Below are 21,536 nucleotides of genomic sequence, written 5' to 3' on the forward strand. Positions count from 1 at the left end.
AGAGAGGTGGAGACCAGGCAGAGGGAGAAGCAGGCTCCACGAAGGGAGCCCAATGTGGGACTTGATCCCGGGGCTCCAGGATCATGCCCTGGGCTGAAGGCAGATGCTAAACTGCTGAGCCACCCAGGGATCCCCTATTCAGTACCTTTTAAGACAGGAATTAGGAGGTGGGGAAGCAGCAAGGGCCCAGTCCCTGCACCGTGCACCCCGCTCACCCACTTCCCGCCACAGGCATTTGCCTGGAAGGCTCTCGAGAAAGAATCCCAGGTCTGCCTCCCTCTCTACAGACCCAGACCCCCTCTGTCCAAGCCCCGCATTGATTAATTGCCCCTTTTAGTACCACAGCCTCAGTCTTTAGGAAGGCAGCACGTTTGCTCTTCTCCTTGTGAGAACGGGGCCCAATTCATTCTTGTCCAGGCAGCATAATAAATAACCTGCCCCTGTTGGCAAGGAGTTTATTAGAGACTGATGGGACATTTAACAATAAGTGGGGGCCTGTGATTTATTAGGTAGGGAGGCTCATGGCGTCTCCAAAGACTAGGAATGTGGAATTTAATTGATAAAGCAGCTGTCAGCAACAATGAGATGCACTCAATAGAATATGCATTTGAGGGATTCTCTTTGGAGCTGTCAGGAAGGGCTTCTGCTAATCATATTCAGCTCCTGCGGGTGGGGGTGTCTGCTGGATATGTGCGGGAGACAAATGGCAGGGAGGGGACTCTGCAAGAGGCCTGGGGACGGAGGCACCTGTCAGTTGCCCAGCCCAATGGAAGAATGTGACACAAATGAGCACAAAGAAGTGGGATTCCCGTCACCCTGAGTGAGGATCCCCTTCAAGAGGCCCTGGCCCCTCTCCTGTGAACTGCTCCAGACAACAAGAGGCACTGAGGGCCCACTTCCTGGAAAAGCGGGGAAATCCCAAGGGTAAAGTGGCCAGAAGAGAGATTGGTTCTGGAATTCTAAACTCCCCAAGCCCTGAGATTTCTGGACCAGACCTCCCACCTTGACCCTCCCCACCACTGACGCTCAGGTATGCAACACACTGCCTCGACCTGCCCCCACTCTTCTCCACGCAGCCTCCCTAAAACCCCTGCTCAGGGGGCAGCTCCTCCTGTCACTGCCACTCTCAAGCCAAGAACAGAGCCTCAAAAACTTGGATGGAGACTCGCCTTTTGTTTTTGTTGCTGTCCCCCAGCTCTGGGTGCCCCCACCAGAATCCAGGGCTGAGAACCTGGAAATAAACGCCTGTGGTGCCACGTGTGCACACAGCTACCTTCCCCCCTTGGGGCACCCTCCACCTCATTTCCTGACAATAAGGGGGACTGGTTTTCTCTCCGTGGAGGGCACAGCTCTGTCCTCAGGCAGTCTCGAGCCTTCTCAAGGCAGATCTGCTTGAATTTTCTTATGTCCCCACCTCCACTCCTCTGGCTGTTGCTCAGCCTTAAACAAAGCCACTTAAGGCCCAGGAGGGGCTTCCTTAGGCTGGGCTGCTTCCCTCCTTTGATCCTTGGCATCTATTCTTAGGTCCCAGGAGACCAGTCTGCCTCCTTGTTCCCTTCAGGGAGAGAAAGGGAAGCAGTAGACAGGGAAGAAGTAATTGTCACTGTCTCATCTGAGCCTCAGGGGTGACACTGAGGGACCTCGGAGCAGAATGGATACAGCAACTGGTTTGATTAAATCAAACTTCTCCTGCAACCTTGTTAAATTAAACTGACAGGCTGAGAGCAGCCAAGGGAGGGCAGAGGGATCATCACCTCCGGGGGGGGGGAGGGGGCAGAGGAGGCCTAGAGCCGAGGCTGCTGAGATCAGATGGCAGCAGCGGCAGGCTGCCCTTTCCCTTGTTTGCTGACTACAGATAGGGGATGAATTTATGGATGCGAGATGCTGAAGTACCCATGGAGCACAGGCTGCCGGGCTGACGCAGGGGCAGGCGGCTGCCTCCCCAGAGGCTCCACAAATTGCCTTGGCACTCGGGCCTCCCATTTGGAACCGTGCTGGTGACATTTCAAAGGGCCTCTGCACATCTAACCTTTACAACAGGACAGGAACCGAGGGAGTGTCTGCCCCTCTTTACGGTTAGAGAGACTGAGGCACGGAGAGATTACAGGGCCAAGCAGGGTCAGGCGGAGACGGGCAGCAGGGCCAGTGCAGGAACCCAGGCCTCCTGCCTACCGCGTCCGGCCCCATCGCCTCCAGCACAACGCCTGGGATCCAGTCCCCAGGATGCCGTTTCTCCTCCCAACCACAGGAGACGCGAAAGCCACGCAGCGTGCTCCACAGGCCACCGTGGTGATGCCGGCTCCCAAGTGGCTGGTGAAGCCCACCTGCCAGGCACACGGCCCTTCCATCACACTCATGTCACCCTCCCACATGCCCGAAGCCTCCCAAGCCCCTTCCACTTCCCCCTCCTTACAATTCGGGGGCAGGGGCTGTGACCGGGAGACCATTAGCCACACCAGCCACAGCAGCGTCGTCGGAAAGTAACACTGACACCCGCTGGCTCCTCACCCGTCACCCGTTCCTCACCTGCCAAAGCTAATTTTCCACTCACCGGTGGATGAGAGCTCATTTCAGTGTCTGGGTTCCCCCACACACACACACACACAGACACACACACACACACACACACACACACGCACATTCACACTCATCTATGGCTGCACAGTGCCCTTGTGCACAGAGTGCGGCCTCAGCCATAATGCCCTCATTTCCACCTCGGGCACATGCCAACCATGTGTTCATCAACATGTCCAGCCCTCCCCAATCTCTGTTTCCATGAGGAGGACCCAGGATGGGGCTGCCAGTGACGCTGGTGCACACTGATTGCCAGCAGGCACTGCAGGGACACCCTGCAACCACTGCCGCCATGGAGGACTCGGGGTGGGAGTCGGCACCTGGGGTAACATTTGCTTGATGAGGACGTTCCTTGTCGCCATCACCCACTGGCAGAGTATGTATGTACCACGCCAGGTCGGCATCACCCTGCTCTGCGTCTCTGCTTCCCGAGGGACTCTGATTCCCGCCTCTGACCTGAGAAAGCTAGGAAACGGCAGGCAGACAGGCAGGTCGGAGGTACTTAGACAAATATCCAGCCCTCTGAACTCATGCCTGCTGCTGTCACCGGCCCCACGCAAAGCCAACGTCTCCAGTCTACTAGGGCAACTCATCCAGATTTCTGTGCTGCGCTTTCCTGACCTGCAAGTCATATGCTTGGGCCAGAAATGCAGACTTTGGTCAGAGTTTTAAAACTTTAAAGATCACAGAGGTGAAAACTGAGACCCAAAGAGGTTGAATTACTTGTGTGAGGCCCTGGGGCAAGGCGGTGTAGTGACAGAGAGGGAGAGCATGGATTCTGCCGCAGGAGCCTCCCGGTGACCCTAGGGGAGTTTTGGCTCCTCAGCTCCTTCCTCAACTGCAGAATAGAGGCAACAGAAGCCTCTGCCTCTGAGGCTTTGAGACGAATAGCTGAGCACCTGACACACTCCATAGATGTTAGCAAGCCCTATTTTTACTGCCAGCCTGGAGGTTCAGACACACATGTCTTAACTTCTGGTCTCCCCATGAGGTCATGGTCCCCTGATTCTCCAGAAGGTCATCCTCAGCTCCAAAAACTCTATGATTCCAAGTCAGAAAGATGAAAATGCAAGCTATTTCCAAAATGCTCCAGGTAGAGACACAAAAAACCATTTAGGGGATTCATTATTCACTCTCCAATGCTTCAGTCACTTCCTATGGGTGATGATTCATGGGGAATAATCACAGCTAAGAAAATCTGTCCAAAGGCGGGAGGAGGGGGCATTAAAAACCCACACCCCTTTGCTCGTTCAGTGCCTCCTCTTTAAAATGCATCTTCATTTGTGAAGTGATGACATGTGTCTCCTGGCCTCATTGCCATTCCACTTTGGGCCTCGAAGCTTTCTTTTGGTGTAGACTGCAGCTGCTGGGAGCCATTGCCCACCCACACCCCACAGGACCCACGGGAGAGCATCTTCCTCTCTGGTCAGGCAGAAGCCCTTCCAGCAGCGGCCGTCACCCCAGCCCAAGCTGCCCTCAGGGTCTCCGGCCACAGCCCAGGGCCGCCATCTGATCAGGGCCAGGACAGCTCTCTGGCCCCTGCAGAAGACCCGAAGCCAAAGCCTCTTAGGAGCCAGTCTGGTGCAGTAAGGCATCCCTGACATGTGCCCTCTTTTCCTCCCTGCCCCATGGCCTAGGAGGAGAAGCAGGTAGCCTTCCTTCTTATCTTGCTAACAAGTCTCTCCCTGGCAGGCTGCCAAGCTCTGGATTTGCCCACAGCTACCAGAAGCTGGCAGGGAGAGGAGCATGCGCTCTGAGCAGCCAGCCACAGTAGGTAAGGCCACGGGGATGGGACCGGCACTGGGCCTCCAGGGAGTCAGCTGGGGCAGAATGTCCCCAGGGGAGTCCTGAGAATGGGTCCCTCTCCTTTTCCCTGCAATCTGTGTCTACCAGGGCCAGTCTGCACAAATTGTATAAGCATTTCCCTTAGCTGTGCCCTGACATTCTTTAGGTGTTCTTTGCAGTTGAAAAATATTTGCTTTTCCGGTAAATGTGTGCAAAATGGAAATATTCGCTTCCCGAGTAGCAATGAGACCATTGCTTAGGCACCATAAGCATGAGACCCATAGCTACAAATAATTCCAGGTACGGCTCGGTAGCAGCCCACACTTAGCCTGGTCTAGATAATGATTCGTTGTTTGGGCTGCTCTAACTTTGCACAAGGCGGTTCCCTCTGAGTTGTTCAGGAGAGACAGCACATTCATACATGGAGCTTTCCCAAAGTCACAGACTGCTACTTCTTCCTCCAACACCTTCCTTCCATGCCCTCTGAACACATTTTAGCATCTCCACCACTGATGGCCTGGTCTTGCAGGCCAGTGACTGGACAGAAATGGAGGCTGAGAGTGGTGCCTGGGCTGGCACGATGTGGACGGTGGGGTTTGCAGATGGGGAGCCTAATGCCCTCATGGGCTGTAGCATCTCTGGTAGCCCAGCCCAGGGCACATCTTTCCTCTTCCAGCAGCGTGGGTAGTAGAAAAGAGGGAACTGGGAGCTCTTGTTCCTTCCATCACCATACAGAACAATCTCCTTGAGCCTCAGCTGCTCTGTCTGTAAGTGGGGAAAACAGCACTCCATGTTTAAAGACATGAAAGCTGGGACGCCCAGGTGGCTCAGTGGTTGAGTGTCTGCCTTTGTTCGGCTCAGGTCGTGATCTCTGGGTCCTGGGATGGAGCCCCATGTCAGGCTCCCTGCTCAGACAGGGTTCTGCTTCTCCCTCTCCCTCTGCTCCACCCCCCTGCTTGTTCTCTCTCTCTCTCTCTCCTCTCTCTCTCTCTCAAATAAATAGATAAAATAAATCCGAAGTGAATCTTTCCTTTGGAACCCAGAGACCTCCCAGCATATAGGCCATGTGGTCCCTCTGCCATCTCCCCTGGAATTAGGATTGTGGGAGACAGAGGAGCCCAGGGCCCCATCTGAGGTGGATGGAGGATTAAAGCTAGGAGTTAGAGCCTTCTGAGAGTAGCTAGGCCTCACTCTAGTGCTGTCCCCGCCATCCTGCTGTGTGCCCTCTCAGACACGTAGTCTCTACTCAGCACCTGCAGACCTGCCTGCCAGGCAAGGTCCTCTGCCTGGGGAGACACAGCTCGGCAGTGACATCTGAACACATTCCAATGGCACATGTTTATCTCTAGGGTCAGCCTTTCCTGTTGGTGCTCTGGAGGTGTGGAGGAGCAGGGAGGAGGCTGGGGATGGCTGCTGGCAGGCAGGGGAGGTGGAGGCAGGAGGGTAGTGGGGGTGTGGACCTCCCTCTTGGAAGGCCTATGTTTGATGAAGCTTCCAGACTGCATGTGGCCACATGTGTCTCTCCTCATGTCAGTGTGAGCTCCTCGGCTCTTCTGCTGCCAGTGGAGATGGGCACTGCTTCGCCCAGGGATACACCTTCCAGAGCTGGCAGGGACGCCATGGGTGGGGACCCCCAGGTGGGGGCCACAGGAAATAGAGCCAGTAGAGCAGCAGTGTTTCCATTGTTTAGTTTAGGATGCGAGCTCCGTTGGGACACAACTGGTTCTGCCTCTCCCTTTGAGCTCAGTCGTTGGTGCCAGGACCTCCAGGCTTTGGCACTGGGACAAAGGGGGCCGCCCTCCCTGACTGGGCTGGGCAAACCCCATGAGTTTGATACCCTTAAGACACCATTTCCAGAAGCTTTACCGTCTCCCGCAGGACAAGTACTCACCACACAGGAATCCCCACCAGCAGAGGGCAAATGCTGAGCTGCCTTCCAGAGGGTTCCACCCCAGCTCTGGATGGCTTTGAGAAAAGTGTGTTTGCAGTCAATGTCAGAGATAATCTCATCCTCCCTCCAGGCTGACTTTTGGGGGACAGTAGAGAGGAGGTTGAACTATTTGATTCTTCTTCAGCAAGAATGAATCATGTCCCCCATCCCCTGTCCTCAGCCTAGGAATATCTACTCATGTTTATATAACTATGGCAACAGGCTTTATTCTCTACCACTTAAGCCCTTAAAAAAAAAACAAAAACAAAAACAAAAAAGAGAAAGAAAGAAAGAAAGAAAGAAAGAAAGAAAGAAAGAAAGAGAAATGGGAAGCAGTCCTTTTTCCTGCTGCCTTCTGCTCTGCCCAGAAGACAGAGCTACCTCTTCAGAAGCAAGGTAACACACAGCCCCATGCACCCTGGTGCAGTGTCAGCCTTCTCAAGGGCGAGTTTGCAATGGCCCAACATTGTGAAAGGACTTAAGGGTTTGACACCCATTTTCTTCCAGAATCCTGTGGGAACCACAAAGTAATAGACCTCTGACTTGCCTGGGACCTCTCTTTGGAGCACTGCACTGAGATTATGGTCATCAATTTTTTTTTCTTTCCATCTCCTGACCTTAAAAGTGGATGGGTTTCGTAATGTGTAAAATTGTTGTATCACTGTATCATACACCTGAAACTGGCATATTATGTCAATTATACTTTATTTTTAAAAAATTTTTATTTATTCATGAGAGAGAGAGAGAGGCAGAGACACAGGCAGAGGGAGAAGCAGTCTCCATGCACCGGGAGCCCGATGTGGGATTCGATCCCGGGTCTCCAGGATCGTGCCCTGGGCCAAAGGCAGGCGCTAAACCGCCGCGCCACCCAGGGATCCCATACTTTAATTAAAAATAGGATTTTTTTTTAAGTGGATGGAATGCAATCTGGCTGTGCTAACAATATATTCTTTATCTCTGAGATGGGATTCCGCTTGTCCTGACTACTGCAAAGATCGTTGTCAAAACAGTGTTTTGTAGGGAGTATAAAAGTGTCAGGCTCACATGGGTTTACCTATAAGCAAGGGAAGCTGAGGCCAGTAAAAGGAAAGCATTTGTGCATGTTGGGCTGTGCTGTCAGCAGGTTAGGGGTGCTCACCACTCAGCCTAAGGTTCTTACCAGGAGATCAGCCTGCGCGCATCTCTCGGAGTTTGAACTGTGGCCATGCAAGAGGATTCCAGTCCCGGAGCTCTCAGGGGTGGAGAAGCTGGGGCTCACACCTGCCACTAAAGACTACTTCAACCACAGACCCACAAATGTTTCTTGGCTGCCTTCTTCTGCTGCCACTGTGCTGGGTGCTGAGCTCTTTTGTGGTGTTTCTCTCAGTGTAAGAGAATGCGTGGGCTATGATAGTGGCCAGATCCCCCTTTCAGTCAGAATCCTGGGAGATTCAGCTCCAGGAATGGTTCAGTCAGTCTGGGGAGCGCAGCTCCATCCTTGGGGGTGGGTTCCCCTGTGGACACACCTGGGGTCCCACGGAAAGGCACCCACCCCCCTGGGGATCTCGAGCTCCCGAGTGCGAGGAAGCCGGCGGGCTGGGCCTTGCACGGAGCCCAGGGGACCCGCGGGCCCGACCGCCCGGTAACCTACGGCCCCGGAGAGCAGAAGGGCCTGAAATGTCAGGCTTCAAACGCCAGAGAAGATTCTCAGCTCCGTCCTGCGGCCCTCGGGTTCTCGGACTGACGGACTGACGAGGCGGCCGCCGGATCCTGAGCAGGGACAGCGGAAGGAGCGGGGTCCCCGGGCTTGGCAAGAGGCCACGGAGACACAGACCTCAGACTGAACCAATTCTGACCCACCTACGCCTCTTCTTTCTTTTCTCGATCCTTCGGGTACCGCTGTTGCTGCTTCGTCCGAGGGGGAGGACTCAGGAAGAGGCCCAAAGACACGGGCAAGGAAGGTCCCCCGTGCCCATGGACCCAGGGTGATGGGGAGGCATCCAAATGGGCTCTGCGGGCTCCCCTCTGAAGATGCTCCTGTGTATCCTTCCTGCCCCTCTCCTGCCTTTCAGCAGTAAGCCGGGGGGGGGGGGGGGGGCGCTCTTTGCTAACGAGGAGCGATACGACCGCAGCGCCTGCATTTCCTGCGCCTTCTTCCCGCGTCTGCACGGTTCGGTCACGGAGACCACAAATCCCACCTGGGGCAAACCTTCTTCCGTTTATTATCTTGAGACCACACGTCGCTAATTCCTCTAATTACTCGGGGTTCTGCCACAGCGCCCCCTGCGGGCCGGGGCGGGAGGCGCGGCGTCTGGACGCCGGGAGGGGCCCCGCCCTCGGGCCCTGCCGGGGGCCCCTCCCCAGCCCACCCGCCCGCAGCTCCCGCCCGGGGTTCAGGCGGAGTCCGCGGAACGGAATCGGAGCAGCTCTGAGTCCCCGCTGTCCCCGAGCAAGAGTCAGGCTCAGTGACCCTGGAAAGGGAAGTATCGGGAGGAGAAGGGCCGAGTCCTCCCTTTCCGCCCGCCCTCCTGAAGCAGCTCCCGCCCCATTACCCTGTCTCCTGCACAAAGAACCACTACCTGAGATTACGGTTTGTTTATTCCCGTGCCCCATCCCTCCCCTCCCCTGCCCTCGCCCCACGCATGTTCTGGAGGGCAGAGGCCTTGCCCGTCCGAGTTCAGGGTCGCCAGGCGCACCTCGCCGCGCGGCGTCAGCGGGGCCCCTACTGCGGTTCTGGGTCAGTAGGTGAGCGGGGACCGGGCGGCGGGGGGCCCTGCGCTTCCACACTTCAGAGCAGCAGCTGACTGGCTGCTTGGGTGCAGGATGTTCCTTTTCCGATCGGAGTTTGGAAACAGGGTTGAGACGGAGGCTCTCGGCCTCTTACGGAGCCCGCTACCCCGTGCCGGCCCGGGAGACGGGGCGCCCCCTCCGCGACCGCGACCGCGACCGCACAGGGACCACGTGCTCTGCGGGGGGCGTCGGGGCAGCCCCGCGTCCCGCTACCTCCGCCCCGGGAACCGCGGCCCCAGCCGCCGGGCGCAGCCCCCGCCGCGGGGTCCCCGCGCCGCGGCCCCGCCTGCGCCCCCCGCGCGTCCGTCTCATTGGCTGCCGGCGTCCCCCCTGAACGCTCATAGGCTGCCCCGCTTTCCCTCCGCCCCCGCCCGGACCGCGCAGCGAGCGCTGGGGCAGCCGCTCCGAGGCCGCGCTGGGGAGCCGGGGCGCGGTGGGCGCGCGGGGCCGCCCTGGGGAGCCGAGCGCGGCCGGCGGCGCCCGGGGGCGGGAGCGCGGACATGGACCGCTGCCTGCGCCGCCTCAAGCAGGAGCTGGTGAGAGCGCGGCGGGCGGGCGCCGGGGCCGGAGGACGGCTCCGCCCCGACGGCACCTGGCCCGGCCCGGCCGGGGCCCTGGAGCCGGGGAGGGCGCGGCGGAGGGAGGCCGCGGGGACGGCGGGGGCGGGCGACGGCGACCGGGCCACCCGAACCCGGAGCGGACGGCGCCCAGAGAGGGCGGGGGGACGCTGCCGAGGCGGCTCCGGGCGCGGGGCCGGGCTCGCCCGCCAGCAGGGAGGGGCCGGCGGCTGCAGGGGCGGGGGCCGCGGGGCGGAGCGCGAGGCAGGCGGCGGGTGGGCGGCCGGGGGGGGGGCGCGGGAGCTCGCGGAGGCCGGCGCGGGGAGCCCAGTCGGGGGCCCGGGCGTCGCCCAAGTGAGGGGAGGGGCGCCCCCGAAGCTCTGTGTCAGGCGGCTTCTCCCCGACCTCAGGGACCCTGCAGCCCCGCGCACACACCTGCCGCCCGGTCCCTGCGCCCTCGGAACTCACCGGTAGGCGCGCCCCAGGACCTCGGCCCGCCCCACCTCTCTCAGGCGGCTCCCTCCGGTGACCGCCCTGCCTCTCTCCGTTCCTTGAGCTTCTCTCTCCACTCGTCTTTCTTCCCACTTTGCAGAGCCCGGCGCCCCCAGGCTCCCAACAGCAGACCCGGCTCCACAGAGGCCGTGACAGCCTCCCCCTCCTGCAGGCTCTGTCCTCCTCCTCTCACCACCACAGAGCGTGGCAGCCGCATCAGGGGCCGCTTGCCCAGCGGGTGTTCTCCCCCTGACGCTTCCTGGTCAAGGCCCGCAGGCACTGGTCCTGTCTGTTCCACTGCAGACTCTGCCTTCTCAGGGCAAAGGTCCCTTCTCTGGGACTTCCTCCTCAACCCCTTTTTGTGGTGACACTCAGATGGGAAAGCTACTCAGAGAAGTGCAGCTTCAGTGAGGGATGGAGGAGTCTCCACCAGGTCCGTCCCCTGCTAGTTTTCCCCGCAGTTCCCAGGTTGGTTTGGGGGTGGTCAGCCCAGCACCCCCCGCCCCAACTCTGACTCTTCCCATTCATTTGTCCACTACCAGAAAGAAAAGTCAAGGTCATCACAGATAATGTCTCAAGTCCAAGGCCCATGCTGAAGAAAGAATCTAATAGAGTCCTCTTTTTATGCTTGGAATCTGGGACCACACCACCCACCTCAGGATCTGCCTTAATAGAGGGTTTGTGGGTGTTCCTGGCATAGGCTTGAATTTTAAAATCCTACTGATTTGCATTTTTTATAGCACCCTAGGTGGGAGGGGTTGAGGGGAGGAAGACAGTCTGTGGATGCCAGGAGAATAAAAAAGGCAAATAGGAATCTGCACGGAACTGAGCTCCAGGTCTTGATTTGCACCCTCTCCTGCCAAGGACTTGAGCCCCCGTCCCCAGGAGAAGGAAGGGGAGAGGCTGAAGTCACCGAGTTCCCCATTAGCTTTCATTTGGCCCTTTGTCTGAGCAGTTTCAGCCTTTGACTCTTTTGGAGAGGAAGCCAAATGCCTGGCCTGAGGCCCAGAATGACACTCAGATGGGAGATCTCGGCACCCTCGCCTCCCCCACTCCCGGGTGCTCCGCCTCCTCCCCAGTGCCAGGCTGCCCAGAAATAAGACAGAGCAAGTGACGGGAATTAGAGTCCCCTTTGCTCTCCAGCACCTCAGCCTAGTGCTTAGGTAACGGAACCGAATCTCAGTGCCTCAGTTTTCCTTGGTGGAATGAAGAGGAAAGTAGAACTTTGAGTTAGTTAGCCCAGGCTCAGCCCTTTGGCTTCTCTGAAGGCTGTGGGGATTGACTTCGGTGCAGCTTGTTTGTGACTAGAGTGGGAAGATTTTTTTTTTTTTTTGGTGGGTGGGAGGCGGTTGGGAAGATTTTATTCAGAACTCAGGCCTGCAATGGGGTGGGAAAGGCATACTGTGTGTCATGAGCTTGTGAGGGTGGGGGCAGGCAGTGGGGCCCGTGTGTTATCCCAGGTAGAGGAGGACTGCGTTGACGGCTTTGCCTCAAGTTGGTATGTGCTCAGAAGTGGCATTCGCGATACCAGTCAGGGTCCACGTTCATTTATGCCACTAAATCCCTTCCAGATGCCTGCGTTCTACAGATAACCGGGTTAATCTGCTGGAAAAGGAAACATTAACAGGTTGTGAAATTATTTTTGTGAAGGGTATTCTGTGTCTCTCTCCTGCATCCTGGCCCCATCCTTGGCCCAGAAAATCTAGTCAAGGAGTGTGGGTTCCTGAAAACCAAAGTAGCAGAATTCCTCAATTTCTCGGAGCCAACAATGCGCACTGTAACAAGTGAGCACTGTGGGGTGGCTAAGGGTTTGGGGATCCGGGCTCAGTTAGGCTGGTGTCTAGAGAACCTTCCCCCTGCCTGGAAGGGGACAGGGATCCATTTTAGGGATGACACATGGCAGGAGAATAGTAAGGGCCGACACACTTCCTCATTAGGAGGGGGTCAGGGCTTAACAGCTCAGTAGGGAGCATCTCTCTCTCCCCTCCAGCCGCCAGAGAGAGGCCCTGCATGAACACAAGGCCTTGGGACCAGCTGTTCTTACACACTGCTCCCTTGAGGGCTTCCAACAAATGGGGTAGACACAGGAACACAGAAGCCGCAGATGTAAGATGCTCATAGGGTGTTCCTCACGAGTCAGTGTCAGTGTAGAGCACATAGAGCGTGTAAAGGCCGAGTGATAGGGGCTCATGAAGTCTATCCAGGCCGGGAGGGCTTCGTTGAGGAGGAGGAGGTTGATGGAGGCCAGCTTCTGTAAGGCCTGTCCTAGCTGACTGACGCATGATGAGGCAGCAGAGGGACTTCTCTGGGGGTCAGAGATGGTCCTTGTAGGACAATTTGGCATTCCTAGAAGGCGTTTATCTAGCCAGGAATGGCCACAAGTTCAGGAGGTTCTGACCTGCGGAGGAGGACAAGGACCTAGAAGCAAGATAAGGACAAAAGAAGGTAATAGAAGAGATACAAGAGGAGCAGCCCTCAGCTCTGGAGACCAAAGAGCAGATTTCCTGTGGCAGAAAACAGCTTTTGCCAAGGATCTCCTAATGTGGCCTCCTTTGGTGTTTAGAGCTAAGGGGAGGAATGGGGTGGGGCCAGTGAGGGAGGAGTGTGGGCCTGGGACTTGGGGGCAGGCCAGCTTGAACTCAGCCCCTGGCTCTGTGTCACCTAGGCAGATCACTTAAGCCCCCTGTGTGAGGGGGGCTTTTCTCATCGGTAAAATGGGATTTTTAATTTCTACAAAAATTTTATTCATTTATTTGGCAGAGAGAGAAAGCACATAAGAGCAAACACAAGTAGGCAGAGCAGCAGGAGAGGGAGAGGGGCAGCAGGCTCCCTGCCAAGCAGGGGACCCTTGCAGGGGATGTGGGGCTCCATCCCAGGGCCCTGGCATTGTGACCTGAGCCAAAGGCCCCCCTAAAATGGGGTTTTATTTTTTTAAATTTTTTTTTAATTTTTATTTATTTATGATACTCACAGAGAGAGAGAGAGGCAGAGACATAGGCAGAGGGAGAAGCAGGCTCCATGCACCGGGAGCCCGATGTGGGATTCGATCCCGGGTCTCCAGGATCGCGCCCTGGGCCAAAGGCAGGCGCCAAACCGCTGCGCCACCCAGGGATCCCCTTTTTTTAATTTTTTTAAAAGATTTTATTTATTCATGAGAGACAGAGAGATAGAGAGAGAGAGAGGCAGAGATACAGGCAGAGGGAGAGGCAGGCTCCATGCAGAGAGCCTGACGTGGGACTCGATCCTGGGTCTCCAGGATCCCGCCCTGGGCTGAAGGCAGGCGCTAAACCACTGAGCCACCAGGGCTGCCCTAAAATGGGGTTTTAAAAGCACCCATTTTACGCCAGTGTGAAGATGAAATGGCAGCTGTCCATTCTCAGTGCACAACAGAGGGCCCATTGTGTCTTAGGCACACAGCACACTCCTGACAGGTCCATCGCACTGGTGTGCACGAGTCACTCATTCCAGGACACATGAATGGAGTTCATCTGATGTTTAAAGCACCTGACCGGACGTGAGCACTTGGTCACAAATATAAAAAAAGGCAGGAATCCTGCCTTTAGGGAACTCGCTGTCCAGTGGGGGAGGTAATAAAAATACCACCTGTTGATGTCGACAAGCATATAATGGGTCATGTCATTTACTTGCCAGAGCAACTGGAATAAGCTGTACTTCCAGTATTCCCATTCTATAAAGGAGACATGGGGGGTCAAGTGACTTGGCCAAGGTCGTAGCCGGTGAGGCAGAGCCAGGCTTCAAACCTAGCCAGTGACTGCAGAACTTACCAGTGTAAGCCTGAGCCCCACACAGAAGTAGGGGGTGTGGGCTACATGAAAGGCCAAGCACAGTGCTGTGAGAAGGGAGAGATGATGTCCAGCCAGGGGATCAGGGAAAACTCTGTGGAGAGGTAGCGTTTGAGCTTGACCTTGAGGGATAAGCGGAGAAGTGAATGGGAGGAAAATAGCATTCCAGGCAGATAATGAAGCAACAGGAGCAATGGGCAGAGATGGAAGTAGTGGGGCCCTCGAGGGCCGTGCAGCGGGGATGCTGGAAGACGGCCGCAGTTCGGCTGAGGACATGGGCCTGTGCGGAGATTTTGGTGAGCATCGGGGCTGGGAGAGGTGCTGAGAGCAGCCCATGGGGACCTTGAGTGCTGTGCAAGAGCCTGCTCTTCTCTGTAGCATTGTGAGGAACCTGCTGAGAGGTGTGCCCTGGTATCTCAGAGGTAAAGGGGGAGTTGTGGGGGGAGCAGGGCGGGGGAGGATGAGGCTGCAGCATGAGCTATGTGGTTATGACAGAGCTCACACAGGGGACTGTGACAGCCTGGACCAGAGAGTAGAGGAGGAAGGTGACCCTGCAGGTCTGCATCAGGTGGCCCGCAGAGGACAGGAGCTGACTCCGGCTGCTGGTTGGGGGAGGCCAGCTCCCTGTGGGACAGGACTGGCCCCCTCCAGTGGCTGCCTCTTGCCCCAGCATATGCCCCCCCATAGATCTTCCAGTCAGGAGCGGGCTCATCCGTTGCACACTTCCTTCTTTCTTTACCCTCCACCCTCCTCCAGCTCTTGGCACAGTTGCTGCTTTACCTTCCTGTCACACGTTGCAGCCAAGAGCAGGGCACCCTGAAGGTCCCCATTCACTGGACAGGAGAACAGGCCAATTGGCAGAAGCAGGGCTTTTCCCATTTCCGGCCCTGAACCTCCTAGCAGCGTCCAGAGGGGCTGAAGGAACTGTGTGGGGGTCTTGTGAGTCCCGGGGCGGCGGGGGGAGCGAGGCAGGGCATGCTGCCAGGGCCACGGGCGAGGCCGGAGCCTGTGTCAAAGGGTTCTGGCGGAGCCGAGGGCGTGAGATGGATGGTTGGACGGCACAGCTGGGGTACCCATCGGGGACCTAGGAGAGGCTCAGGAAGGTTGCTGGGGATGCTGGCGTCCCACTCCCACCCTCTGCCCCTGCCATTGCCCACAGGCCAGGTGAGTGCCCAGGTGACGGCGCTCTACGTGGGCAGCTGACCCCACCACCTCTGGAGGGCACAGGGCTGCAGGTGTGGGGTGGGGGATCTGCTGTCTGGCGGCGTCTTCTCCTTTGACTCCAAACAGACATGTCCTTCCTCCTCCCATGTGATTCAGGGGAGAGGCGCTGTCGGTGGAAAGCAACCGAATTGGGTGTTGATGACCCTCCAAGGCTCCACGCTCCTCTTCCCTCCCACTCCAGGATAACTGCGCTTTGCCACTTTGCTGTAGCATTGACTATCCTGGTCTCCTCTCACAACAGCCTGGTGAGGCTGAGAAGCCACATCCTGATGACCTGGAATGCCCATTGGTCTTTCTGTGGGCCTGGCTTGGGGTCCCAGTCTTCCCACCAATACGCCTTGTGGCAGGGCAATAGATCTGTCTTTCCCCTGGAGGCGCCCAGGTGATGTCAAGTGATCATCAGATGACAAACTTGGAGTTTTAGATAGTTACGTTCTGTTTATGGCAAGTATATGCATTTCATATAAGTTCCTACCCCAATACATTTATTTATACCAGCAGTTAGCTTTACATGAAACATTAAGTAGGAATATGTAGGTCATACATAGACAGGGTGAAAATGGCAAAGGAAGTCTAGGGAAGGGTGCTGAGGAAGAAAACCCACTTCTCAGAGCCTGTTTTTTCTTTCTTTCTTTCTTTCTTTCTTCTTTCTTTCTTTCTTTCTTTCTTTCTTTCTTTTTCTTTCTTTCTTTCTTTCTTTCTTTCTTTCTTTCTTTCTTTCTTTTTTTTAAAGATTATATTTATTTATTCATGAGAGACACACACACACACAGAGAGAGAGAGGCAGAGGGAGAAGCAGGCTCCCTGCGGGGAGCCCAATATGGGACTCAATCCCAGAACCCAGGATCACACCCTGAGCCAAGGCAGATGCTCAGCCGCTGAGCCACCCAGGGGCCCTGTAGATCCTGTTTCTTGATCCATACAGTGGGGTATCTGACAAAACAAGAGGGCAGAGCTTGTCACTGTATAGCCAGAGGGCTCCAGGTTAGGCGGCTGGGACTCCGTGGGCTCCTTACAGATGCTCGGAGGGTGCATGCCCAGTGGCCTTCCAGCTCTCCTACACGGAGAAAGTGTGAACTGCAGTGGGAAAGCCTGAAGCACGACATGAAGAACAGCTTTAGAATGAAACTTTTCGAGGCCTAGGATGTGCCCGGATGGAGGAGATGGTGGGTGGGTGCAGGGGGTGCTGGCAAGGACAGTGGTGAGAGCCTCCTGGGCTTTGTCAGCACGGAATCACTCCCAGATGTGCTGTTGAGTGGAACCGGTCAGCCCTGGCATGTGTGCACATCAGTGGGACCAGGGCTGCATGGGGTGTGGGGAGGGGGATGGCTGTTAGATCCACTCCCACTCAGACTAATCGGAACCAGTTAGACCCTCTTAGGACTTTTCCAAGTGGCTCCTGAGAGCAAGTTGGGTGTGATTGGGCCCTGTCCTGAAGATGGGCCTGAAGCTCTGGCATTGGAAGGCTGGGGAAGAGTTCAGCCCCCTACAGCCCGGAGTTTGGGATTTAGCGGTGGCAATTTCTGCTTTGGGATCTTCTCTGATTAGGCCTCTCCCCTCTGCTTCCCTCCTCCCCACCCCCCTCCCCGGCTCCCTCTTAGGTTCTGAAGGCAAGAGAAATCCTGGGATCTGAGAAGGTCCCACACTCCAGAGCAAGACAGAAGCTTGCCCTCTGGCTCTTTCTCCCTGGGTGACATCATTCCCCTTGGGGCCAGGAAAGGCAGCTTGCTCAGTGGAGACCCAGCTGATGCTCCTGCCTCCCCGACTGCCTCCCCTACACTTCCTTCTCCTCTGGCCTTCCCTCCCACAGCTGCCTTCTGCACTCAGTGTCTGCACGGTGGCTGGACAGCCAGGCCGGCCTGAGAATGGGCTAGAGGGTGTGGGGTTTCCCTTTCCCTCTTGGGCTCTTACTCTGTGGGGGAAGGGGTGGCTGGGACAGAAGGAGCAGGGCAGAGACAAGTTCCTCCTTGATGGGACCCAGCCGATGAACAGGATCCTATCGTTGCTGTGTGTTAAGGTCTCCCGAGGAAGAACTGTTCTGGAAGTTCCTAGAAGTCTTATGATAACCCTAAGAACTCCCCTCCGGGCCATGCGTACACACTCATTATGTCACCTCAGCTGGCCAGAGCTTTAGGAAGCAGAAACTCTTATTCCCATTTTGAAGAACGGAGAAAGTGAGCAGCAGTTTAAACCGCCAGGGCAGGTCCCACAGCTTCTGTGGAGCAGAGTGGGGATTTGAACTCCGTGCGTTCTATCTCTAGAACCCAAGACCTTAACCAACACAGAGTCTCACTTTCCACCCGGGTATAATTCCATCTCCTGTTAACCTAAATGGGGCTTCTGTTTCACGGGCGGCTCCAAATTCATACATACCCACACAGTCATTCTCCCTGGAAAAGGGTACAAAATGTCAGCGTTATTTCCTCAGGATTTTTCCATACTGGAAGAGATTGAATGGGGGCATTTCATTCCTCCCACTGCCTCTGATCTGACCTGGACTGTGTTCAGCCTTCTGGAAGGAAGCCTGCAAGCCTCAGACTCCTTGCCTGTTGGTGAAATGAAGCCACTAGCCATCTCCCTGCCTCTTTCTCCCTGTGGGGTGCGTCATTGTCTGCGGGCAGCACATCTGGAGAGCTGACTTGGGTATTCAGTGGTACTCAATACATGCTTTGTGGGGGTGTGGCAGGGGCAGGGTGCTACCTAGGACCTGGGGAGACAGTAACAATTTGTGGGTCTTGGGTGCTGCCCTCAGTGGTGGAGGCTCCCTGAACGTTTCATGAACCGCTGAGCACTTACATGTGCAGGAGGCTGGGCGGTATAAGCCAGCACCGAGGGGTGGTGGGGGTGGTGAGCTGTCACTGTCGCCGAGAAGGTTCCAACGCAGCATGGGGCATGCATGGGAACAGACGTGGGCCTCCAGGTGGCGGGATCACAGGCGTGGCCTGGGAAGCCTGGCCTGGTGGCCCAAGGGCTTTCCTTCCGGGAGATGGCAAAGCAGATGTGAGGCATCTGGGGACCCGAGTAGGGGCCTTGAGTGGAAAAGCCGAAAGTAGCTCTGAGGTCCGGGTTGAGGTGACAGGGAAGGGGATCAGAGAAGCAGATGGCAGGCAGAGAGCTCAAGGACTGTGGTTTGAGGCTTTGGGTCTTCTTCTCCACAACTCTGCCCTGGGTCTTCCCAGTTGCGGGCCAGCAGCATCCAAAAGGAGAAGGGGTCAGCAGGCTGGAACCCAGAGGGGTCAGAGCAGGGGGCTGTCCACAGGCATAGCCACCTCCCAGGCTGTGTCCCTTGCTGCTGCAGCCGCCACTTGCCTGGGCCATCTGGCCTGTCCCAGGATCACCGTGGCCTGTAGCCACCACCCAGCAAAGCTGTCCTTGCCTTCAGGGACATTAGTCCCTGGGCAGTCGGTGTGGCTGACTCAGTCCCATCCCCCATCCCCCACCCTGTGCTGGCTGCATTGGCAGGGGGGGCCCCGACCCCACAGCCTAAGGGGGTCATCTGCCAGGGCAGTCCTGAGCATCCGTGTGCCTGCTATCCTGACCCCCTACCTCTGCACCCGTGGGCTTGGTTCCATGCGTTAGGAAAAGGCTGGGGGTGAGATGATCCCAGTGGATCCCTGGGGGAGCTTCAGAGATAGCTGGTCCCCTCCCGCCGGGTGTGCTGTTGGGAGCAGAACAGATCCTGGGCAAAAGCCGGCAGGACCCGGGCCACTGGGACGAGAATGTCATCAGAGCAGCAGTCCCTGCACGGCTGCCACGCGTGGCCCCCATGCACGGCCCTCACCCTCTTGGCCTCTTCCAGCTGCCACCTGGGCCCCAGGCCTCAGATGCCTATGGGAGGCAGGGAGGCTGACTTCCCTCGTCTCCACTCCTGGCCTGAGCACGGGAGGTGGGCAGAAGGAGCACTGGAGTCCCTGGAGGAGAGCAGGTGTTTGGGAGGCAGGGAAGGGGCGAGGAGGGCTGCTGCAGGGAGAGCTGCTGCTCATGGGGCTCTGGGTGCCTTGTCTCCCTCCTGACTAGCCAGGTGTGCACAGGGAAGGAGGCCCAGGCCTACTCTTTGTCTTTGGGAATCTGAGCTCCCTGTCCTGCCCTCCTGTCCCTCTCCCTCCTCTGCTGCCCTGGGGGAGACAAAGGGGCCCCAAAGCCCATGCCAGGGCCAGCCGTGTGAAGTAACCAGCGCTTGGTAGCATTCCAAGTGGGGCTGCTTGTGTCCCAGGGGGTGAGCTGTGACCTCAGGCAGGTGACCTCACCCCCCACTCCTCCCCCCCCTTACCTCATTAAAATAAGGACAGTAAGAGCAGCCTTGTGGGATTTATAGGAAGATCATAAGAGGTGGTGCCCAGAGGGCCCTCCGCTCCCTTCCTGTCATGGGGTGAATGCTCCCAACTGTCGCGGCTTTGCCCTGGTTAGCGTTGGGGGTAGTCGGCGTTGGGGAGGCTCCAGAGAAGAGCATGGGCGCGGGAAAGGCCAAAGGTGCCCACTTGTGTTTCTGGGGTGCACCTGTCAGCGTTAAGGCACCTCCTTTCCCAGCTCTGATTCGCTTTGTGCTGGGCCCCATGGAGGGGTCAGGGCAGGCTGGAGTGACCCCACGGGCGTGGGCTTGGGCAGTGAGGGCTCTAGGTCCTGGTGGTGAGGGTGGCGCTCCCACCCCGTGGCTCCCCATCCTCCGCCCCACCCCCCAGGCTCACAGGCCTGAGCTCCCCCCAACCCCGTGGCTCCCCATCATCCGGCCCCGCCAGGCTCACCGGCCTGCCCTGCGCTTTCCCTCCCCCTGCAGGTGTCCATGAAGGAAGTGGGTGATGACTTGCAAGATCAGATGAACTGCATGATGGGTGCACTGCAGGAACTGAAGCTCCTCCAGGTGCAGGCGGCGCTGGAACGGCTGGACATCTCTGCAGGGAGCACAGCCCCAGGTGGCCCAGGGAGCCCTGGAACACAGCCGGAGCCCGCTCGCTGGGCCGCCACAGCCCACTGCGCCTCCAGGTGTCTTCCTCTGAGCACCGAGCTTCCGGCCCCTGGCAGCGTGTGCGGGTGCGGTGTGCAGCCCCTCCCCGGGGCACAGCCTGCAGGGCACCAGGGCCGCACGCAGCCGGGGCCAGAGCCACTGGAACCTGAAGACTGGACCTCCACGTTGATGTCCCGGGGCCGGAACCGACAGCCGCTGGTGCTGGGGGACAACGTCTTTGCGGACCTGGTGGGCAACTGGCTGGACCTGCCGGAGCTGGAGAAGGGGGCGGAGAAGGGGGAGGTGGGGGAGCCCCAAGGGGAGAGGAGCCAGCCCCGGGAGCTGGGCCGCAGGTTCTCTCTCACAGCGAACATCTTTAGGAAGTTCCTGCGCAGCGTGCGGCCGGACCGGGACAGGCTGCTGAAGGAGAAGCCGGGCTGGGCAACCCCCACGGCCTCCGAGCCCAGGGCCGCCCGCTCACACAAGGCCAAGAAGCGGAGCCATCCCAAGGGCCCTGGACGGTTCCCCTTCCCAGGCACCGCAGAGCCCGGACGCGGGGAAGGCCCTGCCGCCAGCTGCCCCAAGGCCCTGGAGCCCTCGCCCTCTGGCTTTGATATCAACACGGCTGTTTGGGTCTGAGTCCTGGAGACAGAAAGTTGACTGAGCCCCAGAGCGGGCCCCGTGTGCTGGGAAGCATGGGCTGTGGACACTATGGCTTTCGAAAGCCAAACTCCTGAGTTCCTTTCCCCCAGGAAGGAGGGCGAAACAGCGAGAGTGTCTGGAGCTGAGGGTTGTGTATGGTTGAGTCAGGCTGTGGTGGGGGGCTGGCTGTTGAGGAGGTGAGGGCTCCTGGGCATGGAGAGACGTGGCAGGGGGGGTACTCACCTTGGGGCTGCAGGTGACAAGAGGGGCAGGAACAGAGCAGTGGGCAATCTTGATCCTTCACTGCCCCCAAAGACCTCAGTTGAACATTTTGTAAGATTAGAGTGCTGGGGTCTCTGGTCCCCCCCCAGAGGCTCCCAATAAAGACCTCGTCTGTCTCTCTGTCATCCCCAACCTCATCACCGCGGGCTCCTTGACAAAGCACCGCTCCAGGCACAGGTGTGCAACGCCAGCCCTCCCGGGATTGGGAGCAGGAGAGAGGAGCCTTCCCCATCCCACCTCTCCCTGTTGCCTTCAAGATTCCGGCCACACCCGGGCCTGAAAAATGGGCAGAGTGGACCTGCGGGGACCTAGAGATGGCCCTGGATCTTTCAAAGGCACAGGAAAGATACGTGTACAGCACTTTTTTTTGTTATTGTTTGTCTTTAAAGATTTTATTTATTTATTCATGAGAGACACACACAGAGAGGCAGAGACACAGGCAGAGGGAGAAGCAGGCTCCCTGCAGGGAGCCAATAAGGGGACTCCATCCCAGGTCCCCAGGATCACGGCCTGGGCTGAAGGCGGCACTAAACCAC

General features: G+C 57.5%; 1 protein-coding gene across 4 annotated transcripts; it reads left to right on the plus strand.

Moving 5' to 3' along the window:
- Positions 1-9,466: 9,466 nt before the first annotated feature.
- INKA2 (inka box actin regulator 2) lies at positions 9,467-21,125 on the plus strand. Of its 4 annotated transcripts, none has more exons than XM_055312699.1 (3): positions 9,483-9,594; positions 17,563-17,733; positions 19,909-21,125. In XM_055312699.1, the coding sequence occupies exons 1-3, from the start codon at positions 9,559-9,561 to the stop codon at positions 20,713-20,715; spliced, it is 1,014 nt and encodes a 337-aa protein (XP_055168674.1). In that variant the 5' UTR covers positions 9,483-9,558; the 3' UTR covers positions 20,716-21,125. The 4 variants fall into 4 exon arrangements, with proteins under 4 accessions (XP_055168676.1, XP_055168674.1, XP_055168675.1 ...); XM_055312700.1 differs by having other exon boundaries at positions 9,497-9,594; positions 17,643-17,733; XM_055312701.1 differs by lacking the exon at positions 17,563-17,733 and having other exon boundaries at positions 9,467-9,594.
- The last annotated feature ends 411 nt before the right edge of the window (positions 21,126-21,536 follow it).

This window comes from Nyctereutes procyonoides, unplaced genomic scaffold (genome assembly GCF_905146905.1).
Source record: "Nyctereutes procyonoides isolate TBG_1078 unplaced genomic scaffold, NYPRO_anot_genome, whole genome shotgun sequence".
Taxonomy (NCBI): domain Eukaryota; kingdom Metazoa; phylum Chordata; class Mammalia; order Carnivora; family Canidae; genus Nyctereutes; species Nyctereutes procyonoides.